This window comes from Adiantum capillus-veneris, chromosome 2, assembly GCF_014529385.1.
Source record: "Adiantum capillus-veneris isolate H3 chromosome 2, ASM1452938v2, whole genome shotgun sequence".
In the NCBI taxonomy this organism is placed as follows: Eukaryota; Viridiplantae; Streptophyta; class Polypodiopsida; order Polypodiales; family Pteridaceae; genus Adiantum; species Adiantum capillus-veneris.
In genome coordinates, this window is record NC_140932.1 from 124,492,493 (window position 1) to 124,513,721 (window position 21,229).

Sequence of the window (21,229 nt, forward strand, 5' to 3'; positions counted from 1 at the left end):
ACCGCCCTATGGGCCGGTTTCAGGCTGTGGATAGTGATGGGTGGGAAGTGACAGGTGCATGGCTCTCATAAAGGTAAGGCAGGTAGGTGTGCTGCGGAGTCTTTGAGGACCCTGGCTCGCTTATTCTTCCCTTTACCTTCATCAAGCGTGGGACCAACCTTCTGCTTTGATTGGCCCTGCACAGTAGCATCATCTTGTGATTGGAGCATCTCAAAGACGTAGTTTCTAACCACCGTTGCAAAGCAATTGAATGTCTCTGCCTTAGCTTTCCTTTATGACCAAAATCTTTTCACCTTTTTGTGTAGAGACTTACAGACTAGTTGGTGAAAAGGGTAGGGAAGGCTGTGACACAGGCAAAAGAATGCATCAGAAAATGCAGACGATGTAGGTATGATGACCTGGGTGGAGGCCCTCAGAAGGAAATAATACTGCATCAATAGATAAATATGTTGGTTGCAACTGTAAGATGCATGTGAGTGCTTCAATAACTTCTGGCAAGCACTAGCCGGGGCATTTTGCGACAAATTGGAATAGGTTTTTGTGTCTGCCAAAGCTTTGGGAAGCTCTGGATTCCTAAGGCTGTACCCAAAGCATCCATAGTGAAAGCCCAGTTATTGACTAAGGGAACATCAGCATCAATGCACACATCTTCAAACAAGAAACTTCTTTAGTTAGATCCGCCTGTGTGAGTTCTTGCACCCCTGAGTGTAACAGTTGTGGAAGAGAGTAAATGTCCTGCAGAGATGGCTTTGGTAGGTGCAGATGAAAAATCACTCAAACAGGCATCTGTTGAGTGCGTCTTTAGAATGAGGCACTGCAAGGTTGTAGTAGTAGAAGTAAAACCTGTACGATCAGCACCAAGTTTTCTGATTCTTCCTCTGCCAAATAATCGGCATCGTCGGAATCCTCTGCAGAACATGTCGCATACTCAGATGGAGGACTATCTTGAGATGGGGTTTGAGAAGATTCCTGTGTGTCCTCGAAGTGTGCTGACAACACTACTTGCTTAGGATTGCGTGTCATGACCATACCTTACAGTAGATGGACTGCTTCTTCACAATAAGCGTACAGATGTCAGCTAAGCCTATAGTATTGCATGCATCGTAGCTTCACCAAAACATGCTGTGCTGACACATAACTTGACGGCTTAACCACTTAAACTGCTGTGAACATACATTTAACAATTCCGGAGAAGCTGCATCATCAAATATGCATTGCAGACTGCATAACCACAGTTTGCATACATTCCCGAGTATGGTTACTCCACATGTAGATACTGTGTGCAGGTCCAGAGACTGTGTCACCTTTGTAACACAGAAGTCTGCCCTGACAATCGGCAGCGGGAGCGCGTGAGAGGGAGCATGGGAGAGGGGCGGGGGCACCCTTGCCTCAGGCAGGAGCGCTGACAAACATCAGCAGCAGCATGTGTGAGGGAGCGTGTGGAGGGGATGATGAGCCCAATTGCCAGCTGCCCTTTGTCTGCGTGGAGATGGTGTCTCGGTGCTTTCTTGAGCCTGCACATGCTGCCAAGTGAGTATTTTAATGAATTATTAGTAGTATGACATTGTGGATTGGGACGTTCAAAGTTTCCACGCTGGCAGTTATATGAGTCAAGGCGAGTCTGGGTGAGAGAGACGAGAGCTGGCAAGCCAAGGTGAGGCAAGGAGGGCGAGGGCTGGCGAGCCAAGTTGAGGGGATGCGGGAGTGGGCAAGGGAGGTCGAAGGTGGGCGAAAGGACCAAATAGGGCGAGGGGGTGAGGTTGGGCTAGCGGGACAAGTCCAGGCGAGAAGGGTCTTGGTCGATTGGGTGAGGGGAGGGTGAGAGGGGTCTAGAGGGGTTGAGAGATTGCCTTGTCCTATAGAAGGTGGGGCTCTTGAGTTTTCCATTGCCTGCAAACGTGCTTAAGGTTAAAATGGCTTTGGAGTGGCATGGATAGAAGGCAGTCCAGGGCTACCTCATTAGGCAAGCAAGGCCTGAAATCGTGGGAAGAGACCCTTGTATGGCGTGATTGTCTATAATACTACGCAAGGCATGTGCATACAACGCGTGTGGGCTTGTGCAATGGCACCAAAGGGCTCACATGACATGACCTCATCCAAGTGGCAAGGTGATGCAACCATGGTTGTAGTTGCTTGCTACGAGTGGGGCTACTACTCATCACCTACTCATCTTTCCATTTTCCAAGCAAAGAGAGAGAGTGAGACAGAGTGTTTATCTATGGGAATCCATTGAGATCCTCTATAGGTCTTAATGGAAAAACACTTCTCTATCTCTTGCGGCTCACACTTGGTAGTCAAGACGAGTCACAACTGAGTATTGCCTTTTCAAGTAAAATCTCTCTCTCTCTCTCTCTCTCTCTCTCTCTCTCTCTTGTCAGGTGCAAGGAGGATATGTTTACATCGAGTATGCATGGGATGTGGAGGGATCTGTAGTGTAAGAGGGGGGCAGAGCCGCACAATGTGGATGAGAGGACTGTAGGGCATAAGAAAAGGGAGGGCAGGAAGTGTGTGGAGGGTCGGGAGCAGATTGCTCTAGAATGGGTAGCGCATAAGCCAGAGGCAAGACTCAAGGTGTGGGGGGATGTCTCCGGAGCGTGGCGGAGCTAAGCTGGAGTGTGGGCGAATGCAAGAGGTGCATTGGAGTGAGTTGGAGCTCAACGTAGGCAAGAGGGCGAACTGCGAGGGGGGGATGCAGAGGTTGGGCAAGCTTACTGAAAATCACACAGCTATTCACACATAATTCTGAGAGAGAGAGAGAGAGAGAGAGAGAGTTTCTTATATACATAGGTTAAAATAGCACATGAGACTTCATAAAAAATTCAAGAACCATAGATCGCAACATCCATTTCAAGTAGACATGTCTATTTAGTCATTCACACTAAAAGATATATCTGTCTATTGTGCAGGCCAGATATTAGTATCTCTAGGATCCTACTAGAGAGCTAGAGAGAGAGAGAGAGAGAGAGAGAGAGAGAGAGAGAGAGAGAATATTTGCATCAAAGTCAATTGTTCTAATGGCACGCAGGGGAGTCTTAGGGATACTAAGAAACACGCCAGCACGCCATACGCTACAACCTAAAAGTTTATGAAAATTATGTTGGGGAGAGAGAGAGAGAGAGAGAGAGAGAGAGAGAGAGAGAGAGAGAGAGAGAGAGGGTAGATGTTATGAAAATCTTCATTGTGAATATGTGTGTGTGTGTGTGTGTATATATATATATATATATATATAGAGAGAGAGAGAGAGAGAGAGAGAGAGAGAGAGAGAGAGAGAGAGAGAGAGAGAGAGGTATAGTTGCATCAATGCAGTTTGTCCGAATGGCGCACAGGGGAAGTTTTACAGGGAATAAAAGAGACGTCATCGTGCCATATAGCCACAACCAAAAAAATACTTATATATATAAAGGCTAAAGTAGCACATGAGTTCCCATCAGAAGTTCAAGACCTTGGACCACAACAATTATTTTAAGTAGAAATGTCTATTTAGTCATTCATTTTAAAAGATACATCAATCAAAATTTGCAGGTCAGATTGTAGTTATTACTGTGGGGTTCTGCTTAGAGAAAAGGAGAAAGTGAGAGCATATCCTTCCATTAGCAAAGCCAGACAAAGAGCACCCTTACCTGCATCCACAATAAGAAAATAATCAATGGATTAGTTTTCAAACAACATGACATGTAACTGGGGTGACTCTAGTTGTTATCCATGTCACCCTAGCTTAAACTAAGAGAGGAAAATGCTGTAAGAAAAAAAAGGGGGGGGGGGGGGGGGGGGGGGGGGAGGAGGGGATCTATAAAGGATGAGTATATTAGTACTCCTGAAAACAGGTTAGTCTCATCACATTTCCTTGATCATTATGTCAATCTAGCTAAACCATGCACGTAACATGGTACCTTTGTACTAATAGTTAACATGAATAAACCATGCATGCTTATTTAATCACTACTTCATACATTAGTGAAAAAGTTAAGCATAATCTAAATGTTCTAGTACCTCAGATGGGCCAGTTTCTTTGTTTTGACGCCATGTCAGTGTGGTTTGAAATCTCCAAGTATAGTGCTGGTAAATCTTACCCTCTCACTTAGAGAAGAAGGAGTTGTAAAGCTATTGATTTACTTATTTAGCAGTGCTCTAGCATAAAGGAAGCCCTTGATATGCTCACATAATAAGGAATTGTTGTTACCATGAACCGAGAGAGAGTTGCAGGCAGATTATTGTCACTCACAATATCATTGTTGTTGATACTAGGGCTGGCTGTCCCATATGTGGCAAGCAGGTCAACAACTTTCTATGTGTCTCTTCTATATTATGTGACACCGCTAGTGGTCAAACCACTACCATTGATGGTATGGAAGGGCACCTATCTGAATGTTGTAGCCCTCCAAACTTGCGAGGCTTATAAGAGCATAGCAAGGTTTAAACTCAAGGTAGCGCAATAGTAGCAATGGAGGTGGCATAAATGCTTGCAAATGTTGCAAAATGACATTTGGCAATTACCACAACAATGTAAGGAGTGTGATTGTAGTTTGACGTGTTGAAGCTATGCATCGGGCTTGAATTGGCAGGAGTTGTTGGTGCTCAGGTACTACTCTTGTTGTCCCTTTCTTCATCTTTCATGAGCTACCCTCTCTACTTTTGTGTCATCAAGGGATCTCCAGCTATATTGCATTCCTTTTGCTTGGGCTACTAGCAACGGAATGGTATTTGAGTTACTCAAAACATCTGCTTTTGTTTGCACATATAGAAGGTATCAAAGGGGGTGCAAAATATACAGACCTTAATGGTACCCTCAACTTTGTAATGCTCACACTATAACGGCTCAGGATGCAACCATCCAAACAGCCAAGCTTCAAAGATGATGTCAAAAATCATCCATATCTATTAGAAAGGCTTATGCAATGTGTTATAGCTCAACCATCATAGCATGTAATAAAGATCCGTGGATCAAAGCTATGTAAATAATGGTGTCCAACAAACCATCCATATGTATCAAAAAGGCTCATGCAATATGTTATAGCTCCGGTCATCGTAGAATGTAATAAAGATAAGTGGATCAAAGTTCTGTAAGTATACATGTGGATAGATGTTCCCCTAATGAAACAAAAAACAATGACTACCACTAAACCCTCAAAATTGTGTGTTAAGGAGTGAATCATACCCTTTAAGCCATTTTTCTCAATATGTTTCTCTCGTGTAATTCTCATAGGACAATGTGAAAATCAAGAAACAACTACATCCTTTAGAATATTATATTACCAAAAATAAGCAAAGCATTTAGGTCTATTTTTCACATATTGTTGTAAATAGCCCTTGTGACGCACTTGCATGCAATTTCAAGGCCATTTCTTGCCTTTGTTGTGCAAGGCCGTGAGATTAAATGTTTCCCTCTTCTCAAAGCTCTAACAAACATGTGAGAGCAAGAGAGATGCATCACTTTCAGCATGAACCACTTCTTTCCATCGTGGAAATCATAGTTTGCCATTGCCAATATGTAGCTCCTACATATTTATGCAATGTTTACTTTGTGATTGCCCCACCTACTAAGAAATCTTAGAAGGGTACACATGCTTGGTCTTGCACGAACTATAAGTTTACTCTCGCTGCTGGATATCATTCGGTTTCAATTGAAGCTGTGTCGAGAGCCATGTCTTTGAGATCCATATTTTTGTTTTAGCCGTCTCACCCACCACCTGTGGCCACGGCGTCTACTCCACAATGTTGTTAAGGTGCAGTAAGAGAACTCTATTGGCATCATTAACAGCAATTGATAGCCAATATAGGGCTGCCTTCTTTACGATGCTTTCATGGTGGTGGTGAAGTTGAGGTGGAAGTTGGGAATGAACTAAGGTAGTCGACATGCATAGGATGATGTCTACCATTATCAATTTGCATGGTGAGCACCAAAAGGAAGATGAGAAATCTAGACGCAATGAAAGTGGGAAAAGGGAGGGGTGGATACATAGAAAGATGGGGACAAATTCGAGGATCTGCCGCAGGTAAAAACCATCAAGTCTATCACGTTTAAATCTACCTGTAAGTAATTAGTTTATAATGTAGATGTTGTGTTTGCCAAGTGCAATATGGCCTTAACGTACGCTCTCTCCAAGTATCGTTAAGGCATCTCTCTCTCTCTCTCTCTCTCTCTCTCTCTCTCTCTCTCTCTCACACACACACACACACACACACACACACACACACACACACACACACAGAGTTGGCTGTTGAACTCCCTACTTCCCGCTCTCAGGCCCTATTGGGGAGTACATGGCTGCACATGCAGGGGTTTTGTATCGTTGTACTTAAGCTTCCACCATCTCAATCGACCGTCTCTCTTCGCGCTTGTTGAGAGTGGCAAAAACCCTACGTTGTAGTGGGCCAGTGGCATTTCTCTCGCTTTCTCGCTTTAGGTTGCTCACCTCCCTCGGCTGCAAGCTGGCGCCCAATGTTGGGCTGCATGCATTGTTGGACTGCTGCCATCTTGTTTGTCCCCAATGTTCCCTTTGTTGCCCGTAGCCTATCCTACAAAGTGGAGCGAGGTCTTGGAGAAAGGCACGGGAGGCTCGGCTAGGGTGGTGTGAACTGGTGAAGATTATGGTTGCTAAGGTGAGGCAGCCAAAAAAACAATGATGGCTCATCATAGGGAAGGAGGGCAATGCGAAAAAAGGTCACGGACAACGAGCAACTTGGTGACCTCCCACAAGCTTGCTTCTTACTCAGGATATTTGGTGCCTATGTCTCCCTCCCTGGCTAGATGACACCACTTTGGTCGAAACACCCATCCCTCCACCCCTTCAGTATGGGTGGCAACCAACAATTGGACATTGAGGGCGATGTCCTCTTGTCGTTGTTGTTTGCGTCGCGTGGATGCCACACGGTCTTCAATCTTGTAGAGGATGGCCTCTTGCACTTGATTTTTAACCACCTTTGCAAGGTTGTCCACGTACGTCGAACGGAATGTTTAGTCCGTTCCGTCCCATCCCTTCCATCCCGTCCGTTCCGTGCGGGTTCCGTCCGGTCAAAAAAATCTGACCGTTTCCGAACTTTTTGACCGTTTTGAGCTGGCGGATTTTGTAGCGCCTAACGGTGGCAGTTTCTGAACGTTGGGAGCCTTGGGGCATCATAAGCCCTTATGCATGATGCCAATGTGCCATCAAGCCTCTCTCTCTCTCTCTCCCCCCCCCCCCCCCCCCCCCCCCCCCCCAACATCCAAACACACACACACACACACACTCAAAGCCACATGGGCCATGGCCATGGCACATGAAATTTGAATTTTGAATCATGCTCTCTCTTTAACCCTCTTCTCCCTCTCTCCTCAAAACCTATATAAGGTTGCCCACCCTCTCTTCTTCTCCATATCTCCCTCAAGCTCTCTCATTCATCTCCTTCCCTACCCAAGCTCCCTCAAGCTCTCTCCATTCATCAAGGGCCAAGGCTTCAAGCTTTGGCACTTGCCACTCGATCAAGGCTTCAAGCTCCCTTCATCTCCTTCAAGCTCTCTATTATTCCTTCAAGCTCCCTTCATCTCCTTGAAGCTCTCCATTGTTCCTCCAAGCTCCCTTCATCTCCTTCAAGATCTCCATTATTCCTTAAGCTCCCTTCATCTCCATCCATCTCCTTCAAGCTCTCCATTACTCTAAAGTTCTCTCATCACTCCCCATCCCTCAAGCTCTCCATAATGCCGCCCGCTCTTCATGAAGCCTTCAACAAGCATTGCCGCTACTTTGAAAGGGTGAAGAGTAAGCAAAGTGTTTGCAAATGGTATTGCAAATATTGCCCCAAGATCATGACCTCAAGCGCCACCCGCCTTATCATCCACTTGACCAAGATGGGAGGGCAAGCGGGCCCTTGTCCGAATATCCCCGACGACATTCTCCAAGAGTGCAAAGCAAAGTATCTCCCATTGACGACGCGCAAGGGGGTTGCAAAGGCATCGGAGGAGGTGGTTCCGTCCGACCATGATGTCTCCGATTCGGGAGAGGATGCTTCTTTATCAATGTCCGTTGCATCCGGCGCCGCTACCATGGCCTCCACCGACGGTGGTAGCGTCTCAAAGAAGAGCAAAAGAAGTCATGGTGGGCGGCCTCCAAAGCAAGCTACTCTTGCACAAACAGTGGGTGGAACTTCGAGTCCATTGTCTTTCCTCAAAGAGAGGCAACGACAAGCGGAGATAGAGATTGCACGCACCATCATTGAGTGCAATCTCTCTTTTCATATTCTTCGCACGGATCGTTGGAAACGCATGGTGAAGGCTATTGCTACGGTTGGTCCATGTGAGGGGTGGACGGGAGTGTCATACCATGGCATGCGCACCAAGAAGCTTGATGAAGAGAGGGCATGAATCGACAAGTCTCTTGACCCCGTGCGTGCCGGATGGGAAAAGTATGGTTGCTCTATTCTCACCGATGGATGGAGTGACGGCAAGAAGAGGGGAATCATTAATATCCTTGTCTCATGCCCTCTTGGCACCTACTTCTTGCTAGCGGTTGATGGGGGAGCAAGGGGGAAAAAGGTCACGGGTGCTTTCATTTACCGCCACATCCGTCAAGCCATAAAAGAGGTAAAAATTTTTATTCCACTCTCAAGTATCTACTATCTATTATGTTCAATTTTGTCTTTTGCCTTGGCTCTTCTCACTTTCCCTTCTTCTCCATATGTAGATCGGTCAAAGCAACGTCATTCAAGTAATCACCGACAATGCCTCCAAGTGTGCTTCCATGGCGAAAAAGCTAGAGGCGGAGTATCCACACATAGTATGGACTCCATGTGCATCATTGCATTGACCTCCTCTTGGAGGACATTGGCGACCTACCTTGGGTGAAGGACATTCTATCCCAAGCCTTCTCCATCGTCAACTTCATCAACAAAAAGGTGAGAGTACTTGCGATATATCGCACTTACTCGGGCTTGAAGTTGAAGAAGCCTTCCGCAACACGCTTTGCTGCTATGTGGCTCCACCTTCAACGCCTCTATGATGTGCAAACCAACTTGCAAAATACAATGGTCTCGGACGAGTTCAAAGCATGGATTGAAGAAGAGACCTAATCATCCCAACAACATGCAAAGGCCATCCAATAGCTTTGCTTGAAGGAGGAGTTTTGGCAAGAGGTCAAGGGTCTTGCCATGGTGGTATTGCCATTGTATAAGGTGCTTCGGATGACTGACATGGAAGGGTCTACCATAGGTCTCCTTTACCACTTCATGGAGGAGGCTTACAAGGAGATTGAGAGATCCACCATTCTTGATGGAGCACCTGATGGTTCACGGTAAACATTTCACCTTATGATTTATGTACATTGTAAGTTGTTTTTTTCCATCTACGGTTCTACCCACCCTTCCATGCTTGACTGTCTTTCTCTCTCTCTTTGTAGTGATGTGTTGGAGGACTCTCCAAAGAGAGATGACATTCTCTTCTTTGTCAAAAATCGGTGGGATTGATGAGGCGATCAATCCATGGCTTTGCCGCCCTCTTGCATCTAACTTTCAAAAAGCCATCTATCTTTGGGGATCAAGCACTTCAAGAGGAGCGGGACAAGCACCTTCCAAAGATACTCAATGAAGAACACCATGGAGAGTTTCTTCAAGAGCTCATCAACTATGGAGACCAAAGAGGCACGGCATTCGCTTCCTCGGTGTGTTGGAACAGGGATTCGTTAGTGAAGCCTCTTTTTTGGTGGGAATGTTTTGGCTATCAATTGCCTCACCTTCAAAGGGTGGCATTGAGGGTTCTTGGACAGGTATATTATCTATATTATACATAATACCATACCATAAATTATAAATTTATAATCTCAATCATGTCATCATTTGACATTCATGTGACATAAATTACCTCTCAATTCCCACAATTCAAATCTCATGCCTCTCTTCTATCATCTATGTGCTCTAGGATTGCTCATCGGGTGCATGTGAGCGGAATTGGTCGGCGTATTCTCTTATACACACCAAGATCTGCAACAAGCTTTCTATGAAGCAATTGGAGAAGCTTATCTATTGTCGCTCCACTTTACGCATGTTGCGGTCCATGCATGAGATGCCAATGGCTAGGCATGTAATTGAGTTGGCTACATCATACTCTTTATTTATGCTTTCACATGTATGATGTATGATGTATCATGCGCTCATATTTTTGGCATGCCAAATTGCTAACTCCATTAATCTTCCTGTATGTTGTAAATGACAAATAGGTGAATGTAGATGAATGCAAGCTCTCCATTGAGACTCTTAAGAGTCTCAACAAAGATCACGATCCAAAGGAGGAGCAAATATTTCGAAACCTCTACTTGGAGTTGGAGGAGATTGATCGCCGTGTCTCTCGCACACAGTCCCACAAGAAGGTGGTTGTGTGAGCTTTGGCAACTACAGCTTCCACTCCGGTTGCTCGTGGGAGTGGAAGAGCGTCGCCACAGACACCCAGGACCTATGTGCGGCGAGGCTCGGGTAGCGGATCTACTATGGCGGACACCACTTTGGAGAATGTGTCCATTTCTAGGCCTACGGATCCTAGAGAGCCAGAGTTTGATGATGAGGGCAACATCCTTAGTGAGGGAGATTATGGTCTTGCATCTAGTGCATTTGATGCAAGTAGTGATGAGGATGATGCAGCTACCTCTAGCTCAAGCTCAAGCTCAAGCTCGGACCACAACTCCGGTGATAAGAGCTATATGAGCACTTAGAACTCTCTCTTTATGCTTTAAAGTTTGCACCCATGGGCCATGAGACTATGAGTTGTGCTTTTTTGTACTAGTTTTTGTCACTTGTATCTCTCGAGCCTCGACTCTCTACTTATGTAATGAATTATGAAATCAAATGCAATCATGATCTTCTTTTTTTGAACATTGCCGTTTCCAATGTCCATGGCCAAATCTCTAATGTTCTTACTTGTAAGACATCTCCTTTAAGTTGTAAGTCTCGAATGGCTTCCTCGTGACGGTTGACGTCGACGCTCTAGGGTCGTACTCACCACCTCTAGGCTCTAGCTTATACCCATTTGCAGCCATGTGCAATGCCTGAATATGGCGTCCCATAATAGAATAAATAGATAATAGCTTATTCCCCCCATTTTCAAAGTGAATATGGCGTCCCATAATAGAATAAATAGATAATAGCTTATTCCCCCCATTTTCAAAGTGTTAGCAAGGCTAGTATCCACATTTGATTTCCATGCCTGCAATTTTGGACTTACCATATATAGCGAATATACTACCTCCACGCCCCCAAGGTGCGACCCGACTGTAAACTAATTATTGATATGTAGCTAGCCAGCTGCAAGTGATGGTAAAGTGCTAGAAGCACAAGCCGAAGCAAAAGAAGATGCTACGCAATGCCTTCAAAGAATAAAGGAATCAGAGCCTTTGTAGCTAGTCCACAAATCTCTACCTCATCCACAAGATGCAATATAAGATGGAGTTGGCTCACTAATATGGACTTGGGAAAGCTCTCTTCAATGAGAACAATTGCTTCTTTGGCTAGCAATCTTGCACTTGTTATAAATACGACTTCAATCTCCTTAGAGATCACCCACATGAAAAGCTCTCCCATCTTATATATAGCATCACGTACTTTCTTGCTTCCGCATCCATTGATGCTCAATGGTAAGATGAACTGCATAGTTTTTTTCAAAAGTAATAACATTAGAGTACAACAAGTAAGATGAAATGTAAAGGCTGGATAATCACCCGGAGCATCTTGTGCCAATCGTGGGATTTCAACCCATGTAATAGGGGTCCATCACCTTTCTTTGTCTTTGAGAATGCTCCCTTTAAAGACCGCATGTGATCTGTAGGTGTTCTGATGGAAACAATAACTTCCTTCACTTTGCTTTGGTCAGTGTTTGATAGGATCCATGGTGCCTTTGAAAGACAATACTTCCCATTAGAAGGTGCCGCGAGAAGCGTGTGTGAGTGCAAGTGCGAGAGCATAGAGAGAGAGAGAGAGATCTACTTTGGGTGGAGCACACAACAACGTTATCCTGTTTGCCGCTCCTTGTTCTGTTGTATTAAAGAATAAGTGTATATTGGTTAAATTAGTAGATGGGTTAGTAGTAAGAGGGATGTCTGGCCAATTGGCTTGAATCCCAACAAACTCCCACTTGAAGGCCAACGCAGCCCAAGTGACCTGGTATGTACAACCGTGAAGCAATCTAGTGGCTTCAACCTATACCCATCAACTCACTGCAATGTCTAAACAGCTCTAAAGCTAAGCCTTTTATCAAAGCATCTGCTGGGTTGTCGTCAGTGTGTACCTTGACCAAATCAATGAGCTTTTTGGCCAAGAAATCTCTCACGAGATGATACCTAACTTCAATGTGTTTTGATTTGGAGTGAAACAAGGGATTCCTTGCCAATGCAAGAGCACTCTGACTATCACAATATATCACTGAACTCTCATCAATGCCAAGTTTTGTGACCAAGCGAGATAACCATGCAGTCTCTTTACTTGCATCCGACAATGCAGCGTACTCTGCTTCCGTAGTGGAAGACAACATACAATCTTGAAGACATGACCTCCAAGATATTGCTGCTCCAGCAAATATAAAGACATAGCCAGATGTCGATCTTCTATTGTCGACACAACCCGCATAGTATGCCATCCGCATAACCCACGATGGATGCATCATTGTTCCCAAAGCGTAAACACCTGCCGACCGTACCTTTGAGGTACCTAAGAATGTGCTTCACTGCTTCCCAATGCTTGCTGTCAAACTTTGCCATATATCGGCTCACTACTCCCACTGCAAAAGCAATGTCTGGTCTTGTGGCCACTATAGCATACATGAGACTATCCACTACCAAAGAATATGGTACCTTAGCCATTTCAGCTCGCTCAGCATTAGATTTGGTTGCATCTTCCTTGTTGAGGTTCAAGAATGCCTGCATTGGGGTACTCAATGCTTTCCCCCCCTGCTAATTGAAACGTTGCAAAAATTTCTCAATGTATGTTTCTTGAGATAACTCAAGAATACGACGTTTGCAATCTCTTTTGATTCCCATGCCAAGAAAGTGTGTAGCATCCCCCAAATCTTTCATTGCAAAATTATTGTTAAGTGTTTTCTTCAAGTTGGTAATTTTTGCAATGGATTTCCCAGCTATAAGTATGTCATCAACATACAAAACTAGAATGATCATCGAGCCATTATTTAGCTTTCTTGTGTACAAGCAGTGATACTCTTCGCTCCTTTTATATCTTTGACACTTCATACATGCATCAAATTTATGATACCACTGCCTTGAACCCTGCTTTAAGCCATAAAGTGCCTTTTTGAGCTCACATACTAGCTCCTCACGAGATGCATTCTCCTGAACAAACCCTTTAGGCTGTTGCATGTAAACATCCTTATCGAGATCACCGTGAAGAAATGTTGTCTTCACATCCATTTGGACAAGTTCCATGTCCTCAATCTCTACAAGACCAAGTACGGTTCTAAGTGTTGTCATCTTGACCACAAGCGAGAAGATTTCATTAAAATCGACTTCCTTTTGTTGTTTGAACCCTTTGGCTACAAGTCTAGCCTTGTACTTTGGATTTGGATCACCTGAGGTAAATTTCTTCTTGTAAACCCATTTGCAAGGTAAAGCTTTCGCATCATTTGGCAGTTCTACCAAGTCCCAAGTGTCATTAGCCAAAAATAAGTTATACTCAGATTGCATAGCCTGCTCCCACTTCACCACATCATCCGCCATCATGGCTTCTTGGTAGCAGCTTGGCTCACCGCAATCGGTCAACATGATGTAATCAAGACCTGGCTCGAAACACGCAGGTGGACGAGAGACTGTAGTAGACCGTCTCACTCCTTGATTATTGCTATCTGCTCCCTCTGAAGCATTGCTAGTGGAAGGTACATCACTAGCCCGCTGAGTTGATTTCACTGTCTCTGAGGCAACATCCTCAAAAGTGACTCTCCGAATTTCTATTTCCTTGATAGGTTGTTTATGCATCTTCAACTCCTTGAAGATCACATCTGAACTACGGATGACTCGACGAGATTCCGGGTGCTAGAGACGACATCCTATCTCTCCATCTACACCATATCCAATGAAAATATATTTATGTGACTTTGGCTCTAACTTCTGTCAAAGTTGTTTAGGCACGTGAGTATAAGCTTCACAACCAAAAACACGTAGATGTTTATAGTGGGGCCTACGTTTAGACCATAACTCTTCTAGAATCTCAGAATTCAGTGGCGTACTAGGCGAACGATTTATAATGTGCACTGCGGTCAAGACGGCTTTTGCCCATAAGCCTTGTATGAGATTTTCCCTAGAAAGCATGGTTGTGACTCTTTCTTGAATCGTACGATTCATGCGTTCAACAACTCCATTTTGAGCTGGTGTGTATGGTGCAGTAAACTGCCTTTTAATCCCCCTTTTAGCATAGAAATTGTTAAACTCCTTGGAGACATACTCTCCACTGTTGTCAGTCCGCAACCTCTTGAGTTTTTTGCCAGACTGATTCTTAACGAGTGCTAAAAGTTTCTGGAACACAGCAAGAACTTGATCCTTATGTTTCAAAGGATATGCCCACACCTTTCGAGTAGAGTCATCTATGAATATCACAAAATAGCTGCCCCCCCCTAGAGATTTGGTTGACATAGAACCACAAACATCACTATGCACTAAATCTAGAGGTTTAGCTCGCTTTTGACCCAATGGTAAGTGCACGGACCTAGTCTGTTTTTCATAGATACAATGCTCACAAACAGGAAAGTCAACATAAGAAAAGACAGGTAAGTAGCCAAAACGAGTCAGAGTTCTCATTCCTTTTTGGCTAATATGACCTAGCTAGCAATGCCACAACTTAGTAAACGGCAGCTCGGCTATGGATATGTAATCATGACCAACATCTGACACATGCATGGAATAGAAGGTACCATGCTTTTGACCTCTGAGTACAACAAGAGTACCTTTGCGTACTATCCACGAACCATTGCCAAATGTGGTGTTGTAGCCCAAATCATCAACCTGACCAATAGAAATCAAGCTTTTAGTTAACTTGGGCACATGTCTGACATTACATAAAGTAAAGTGCGTGCCATCCTTAAATGCGATTTGACGTTTCTGACACCCTCAATGTCTAGTTCATAAGCAACACGAAGTTTCACTTTGACACAAGAGTGAGAATAAGTAGAGAACCACTCTCTATGTGGTGTCACATGGAAACTCGCACCAGAATCTATTATCCAATTTTGTGCATACTGCGCATCTTCTGTAACAAGAGCCTCGACAGGTAGATCTGCTGTGAAGACCAATACATCATAGGTAAGTGGCATAACAACCTCTGGAAGAGTCTCTACAATAGGGGCATTTGAGGACTCTAGCACATTGATGTCCTCTAACTTTGCTTTGCCCTTGTTTAAATCATCAGACTCAGAAGTTTCACCGGATTGTTTATCCTTCTTGCTTTGTTGCCATTTCTTGCAATCCTTCTTCACATGCCCTTTTTTATGGCAGTGATAGCACTCAACATTACGCATAGAACCCTGAGACTTACTGCGTGAGGCTCCACGTTCCTTGCTTTTGGCACGACTCTAAGTGCGACCCCTCTGTCTATCACTAGCAACATACGCATCACCATCCTTCTTGTCTTTGAGAGATTTCCTGCGAACCTCCTCGGTAAACAGACTCCCAAGGACGTCATTGTACACTAGACCGATATCAGGTGCCGAGTTACTAATCACAGTACAGAACGTATCCCAAGATGAGGGTAAACTGCATAGCAAGAAGATACATTTGATTTCCTCATCGAAGACCAAACCCTGAGTGGTCAACTGAGTGAAATGATAATAAACTCATTAATGTGAGTAGAAGTAGTGCCCTCTTCCTTCATACGAAGGTTCAACAACTTCTTTATCAAGAAAACCTTATTAGTGGCACTTTTGTTCTCATAATTGGAACACAACTTATCCCATACATCTCTAGCAGTTCTTTCTCCAACTATAGTAAAGTACATAGATTCGGCCAAATGCAAACAGAGGGTAGATTTGGCCTTAGCATCAAGTTTCTCCCACTCAACATCTATATACTCGCCCTCTGGGCGCTCCATGATAGGATCTAGCTGGCCTTTTTGTATAAGAACATCTTGAATTTGCTCTTTCCAGATAGCAAAATTTATCCCATCAAATTTTCGGATATTGTAAATATCCTTTTCACCGCTAGATGACATGGATGCAAGCTAAAGATAATATGGCGATAAACACTGGTAATTCTGGAAAAAATTTGGCAAAGTTTTCCCAGAAAAACTGACAGAATCTCAATCCAAAACTATCACAAGAGATTAGTAACGCATAAAAAGTAATGCTCTCAGAGCATAACACAGGCGCATCAACCACTAACTGTGCATAAAAAGTCAAAAGCTAACCCAAGACTGCCAACACGGCGTCAAATGCACCTACCCCTCTCTATACATGTCATATGGCAAGGCCGCGAAAAAGGGGTACTCCAACAACCCGTATCACCGAAAGGATCTCAACATTCGAGAATCCCTCAGCTCAAGAAAACCTCATGCTATCGACCCTCACAAAAGGTTATGCAGACAAGAAACCAGCCTAGTCTGAGAAAGGGCCTCCGAATCGAGTCTCAGAAACGGTCGGGATTGCCAAAAACAAGCCAAATCGGCTCCACAAAAGGTACTTATGGCAGTTTTCGCAACTCAACGTACATCCACCGTCAACAATACTTCAAGGTGCAGTATATGCGCTCAAACAGGCGCCAAACAAAATGTGCAAGCACTAAACAAATCCCTCTGGGGAGTAAGGACACTCTCAAAAGAGCTCAAGCACTATCAAAAGTGCCAATACAATGCATATCCGCATCAAATACTCCCACTGAAATCTGTGCTGATGCTAAACATTGAAACCTGTAAGAAACCTGGATAGCTTGTATGTATGCAAGTACTTGTGAGGAGATGGATGCCTGAAAAATCCGAGACAATGTCGATGCCGAAAAGTGCTCCTAATTAGCCCATAAACACTATCTCAATAGCACATAATAGCCATAAAGCGGCTATATACCATCCCAAAATAGTCTCTGAATAACCTGCACCTGTGTCCTGTACCTGTACCTGTAGCTGTAGCAAATGTGGAGTTGAAAAATACAACTCCTGAAGTGTAGTTCGGATGAAGTTTTCGACTACACGAAGAGCTTCGAAAGGGGGGTAAAAATTGAGGACACCTGATGGAAATGCTCTCGGAATGCTGAATTTACCAATGTCGAAATCGGAAACCTGTTTGCACTTTTGAAAGTGTGCACGCGCGCGGACGTGAAAATGGCAAGCACAAACCCTGCTCTGATACCAATTGAAGGTGCCACGGGAAGCATATGCGAGTGCAAGTACAAGAGCAGAGAGAGAGAGAAAGAGACCTACTTTGGGTGGAGCTCACAGCAACGTTATCGTGTTGCTGCTCCTTATTCTATTGTATTAAAGAATAAGTGTATACATGGTTAAGGTAGTAGATGGGTTAGTAGTGAGTGGGATGTTCGGCCAGTTGGCTTGAATCCCAACAACACTAAGCGTTTTGGCATGCATTTTGTCGATGATGGAACCACTAGGAAATTTCGGAGGTCATTTGGAGGGCCTTCTAAGAAAATGTATTTTTCGCACTCTCTCTCTAGAAAATATGGCGAATAATAGAGGTGGGTCTTTCATGGTAAAAGTTTAAAAAGTGTACTTTAAGTAGATTCTTTACTCTTCTAAACATTCGTCCGTAATGATTGAGGGATAATCTTCTTTTCAGCTGCATTGAATGAACCTCGTCCACATGGAGGGAATGAGGCTAACATGGAGGGACGAAGGCGTAGCCGCTATTCACTTTCCATTAAACCTGCACATTTGGCTAATGGCGCACTCCTCAAATGGCACAAATGTTACCCAGAAACGAGCCAAATATCACCTTCACATTGATTTGGACAATGAGTACCAACCATTGATTAAGCGTAGTAAAAAAAACACATATACCTCCCGCTTCCATAGACACGCTCAGAGCTCAGGGAGCTAAACATAGATATCTGGACGAGAGGGTCTCTCTACCCTAAGAATCCAATGACTAATGCGTCTCCACCGTTTGTCAATCCTACAAGCTTATTGACCTTTGCTGGTGATGGAGAAAAGGGCCTTCTGGGTTATTGTAAATCTCTTACAAGAGAAGATGAAACTTATAAGGGCATTCTCCAAGCTCAACAATGTGAGATTGTTTGCCTTTTACATTTACATTCTACAGATCAGGTTACCATTTTGCAACACAAAACAGAGGTACAAGAACTGAAAGGAAAGGTATGAATTTGTCAAATGAAGGACACCATCTTGGGTGGTCGTATCCGAAAGAAGAAATTGCGCAATCTTGAAACATTGCAGGTTGCATCCGGAGGTCTCAAAAAAAGAATCCGAGACTTAAGGTGATGCTTCTTGGTTGGCTACATTGTCTTAGTTAAGTAATCTTTTTGTTTTTTCTTGTTATGCATTGTTTTCATGTGCCTAAATAGTGTTAGTGAAGCAAATTTTATGTTATTTACTTATGCATTGTCTTCATGTAGAGATTCAATCTATCCTGACAAGGAAAACATTGACACCAAAGCCAATATAGGAAAGAGATTGAAGCCACTCATAAGTAGAAGCCTGGTAGCAGATATAATACATGACAAGAAGTTTAAGGTCCTACAACAAAATGTAGTCGACCGCTTTATTTCAGAGAACTCAGTGCCTGCAAAAGAGATACAAGGCACACTTGATTCACTTGGTGTAAGCAAAAGAGGATATTCGGCTATACAACAATCTGTCTCATCCGTCTTTGTTAAGAAGGGTATAAAATCCAAACTTTTACCATCAGCCTTAAGTGTTTGGAAAGAGAGGCTTCAGCTTAACGAGGCACAGGGAGACTATCTTAGACATCTCTTTCATATTAAAGCAACTTACAATGGCCATGGAGCAAACATGGCATATGATGAGTTCAATAATATTTTTATGGACCTGCAGATGTTACAGAAGAGAATGGTGGAGTTTTACAACATCACATTTGAAGAGTCACGAGGGGTATTACATTTTGTGTTAAAACTGGATGAGTGTGAGCTTGTTAAAGAGAAAAAGCTAGAGCGTGTTACGATTACTTCAATGAATAGAGCCCTCTCAAAGTGTCCCAGTGATGATCCTTTGTACTTTAGAATCTAACATATGGTGGCTTGGTGCGTTTGAGGTAAGCGAGATTCTCAGGTAAGCTCAAATGTTCACATCTACTTAAGTCTCATTTATTTTGTGTTGCAGGTAAAGAAAGAAGATCATGAGATTCTATATTGGGTGTTCCATCGAACTAATATTCCGGAGGTGATTGATAGACAGACTAACCAGGGAGAGGTACTACGTTTAGATGGAAGGGGAGACTTTCAAGTTTAGTGGCATCTTGCAGGTGACCTCAAAACATTAAAATGCATGTATAATTGTGGAATGGGTGCAATGGCAAAGTCGCCGTGTTTGTTCTGCATGGAGCCTGCAAAGGTCATGGACCCAAAGTGGTGGAGAAAAGCTCCAACACGTCACATTGAAGACCTTGCTTTTCGATCGGTTTTGAAAATACCACTTGTGAATGTCCACATCTGTACAATGCATGCCCTTTTTAGAATTGTGGAGAAAAATTGGTCTACTTATATATCGGGTTTTCTTGGAAGATTAAGAACTCAGCAGAGCAACAAGTAGCCCTGCAGTGCTTAGAATTGGTACTGTCGGATATGGGGTTTCATGGTGGCAATGTGAAAATCCAACGGGATGAAAAGAGATCAACTGTTGAGAAGGATGTCCCATGCAAACCATCCATCGGTGGGGTGAAGGCATGGAGGTTTTTATCTAAACCCCAAGGTACAAGAGATCCGAAGCTAACAAAACATGGAAAAATATATAACACATCTTATGTTAGCAAGGTAGAGTATCAGAGCTGGAAAAAGTTACATATTGCAGTCAAAGACCAAGAATCAACTACTCGTAACGCGAAGGCTGAGGTTTGGCGATCAATAGACATCCTATTTTTGATGTGCGACAAAGATGACTGGTCACAAGGTGATATGAACAAGTTCAAGGAGAATCTCAACCTTCTCAAAAAATCATTCAAGACAGCATGGACAGGCACCCAAATTACTCACTACATGGTATTATCGTGTATTTGATTCTATTTTATGTGCAACTATGTGAGTGTAAAACATTCTAACTAATCTGTTTTCATATCCAGCACATCATCTTCAATCATTTACCATATTTTATACAAAAGTATGGGAACCCGGCAATATGGAATACCCAAGGGATGGAAAAGTCTCATTACATGGCGAGAAATGCTTATTTCAGGCACACACGACATGGTGGCTCTCGAATCAAGGCTAACAATTTGAGAGAACTATTTGAATGGTTCTATCGTAGAATCATTCATCGAATGCAGGCAAAAGAAGTCTTGGCCTCTTTAGCAATAACACAAGCCATCAGACATTTACAACAACAAAAAGTTAAAAGAACAATGGCATACAACAACTCCGGTGCTCGTGAAAGTCAACGAAGGTGGAGAGAGACAATGGTGTATGTGAACCACAAGTGGAGAAAGATACTCTGAGTGGATGACATTGTACAAAATTTATGTAATACATGATCTTATACAATTGCTACTTGAAGTGTATCAAGATTTTGAAGGTTCAATTTTGTTTTTTGGCACATCACCCTTGTAACGAATCATGAGATGTTTGCCATACTCTAAAAGTTCATCTGGGTTTTGTCTACCAAGAGCTAGTGCCATTGCTGTGTAAGTGTAGTAATACGCTGCCCGACCACCTGTATAGCCCGGGCAGTAACCAAAACAAACTCTAGCAAACACTTTGTCCACAAGAATGACTTTATCTGCACTTTTGGACAGCACGGGTCCACCCAAGAAGCGTGATAGTGTCTTGAATGTGTAAGTTGCTATTGAACCCTCTTGTGACATGGAATTGTGAAAAACTACTATCGGCGACTCGCAAAGCTTTGAAAGATACTGTGCTAGGGCCGCATCCCTTCCACGATACTCTCGAGTCTGCCGCCGAAGGAAGTCATCCTTGTCAGCAATCCAAGACTGCACATATCATGTCAAAGTAAGAGAGAGAGAGAGAGAGAGAGAGAGAGAGAGAGAGAGAGAGAGAGAGAGAGAGAGAGAGAGAGAGTTACCATGAAGCTCTCATCCTACAGAAAGAGGTTTTCCTGCCACAGGTCTACAGATGTAGTTGACCCCTGATCT

General features: G+C 43.6%; 1 protein-coding gene across 1 annotated transcript in view; it reads left to right on the plus strand.

The window, feature by feature from the left end:
- Positions 1 to 10,856, plus strand: part of LOC147463541 (uncharacterized) — a 68,598-nt gene extending 57,742 nt beyond the window's left edge. The window contains exons 6-15 of the mRNA XM_086489562.1: positions 4,246 to 4,424; positions 4,523 to 4,579; positions 5,759 to 5,844; positions 8,500 to 8,557; positions 8,658 to 8,681; positions 9,088 to 9,263; positions 9,440 to 9,734; positions 9,887 to 10,048; positions 10,185 to 10,334; positions 10,407 to 10,856. Coding sequence (XP_086345688.1) covers positions 4,246 to 4,424; positions 4,523 to 4,579; positions 5,759 to 5,844; positions 8,500 to 8,557; positions 8,658 to 8,681; positions 9,088 to 9,263; positions 9,440 to 9,734; positions 9,887 to 10,048; positions 10,185 to 10,334; positions 10,407 to 10,673 — 1,454 coding nt within the window. The 3' untranslated portion in view covers positions 10,674 to 10,856. The remainder of the gene's footprint in view (positions 1 to 4,245; positions 4,425 to 4,522; positions 4,580 to 5,758; positions 5,845 to 8,499; positions 8,558 to 8,657; positions 8,682 to 9,087; positions 9,264 to 9,439; positions 9,735 to 9,886; positions 10,049 to 10,184; positions 10,335 to 10,406) is intronic.
- The last annotated feature ends 10,373 nt before the right edge of the window (positions 10,857 to 21,229 follow it).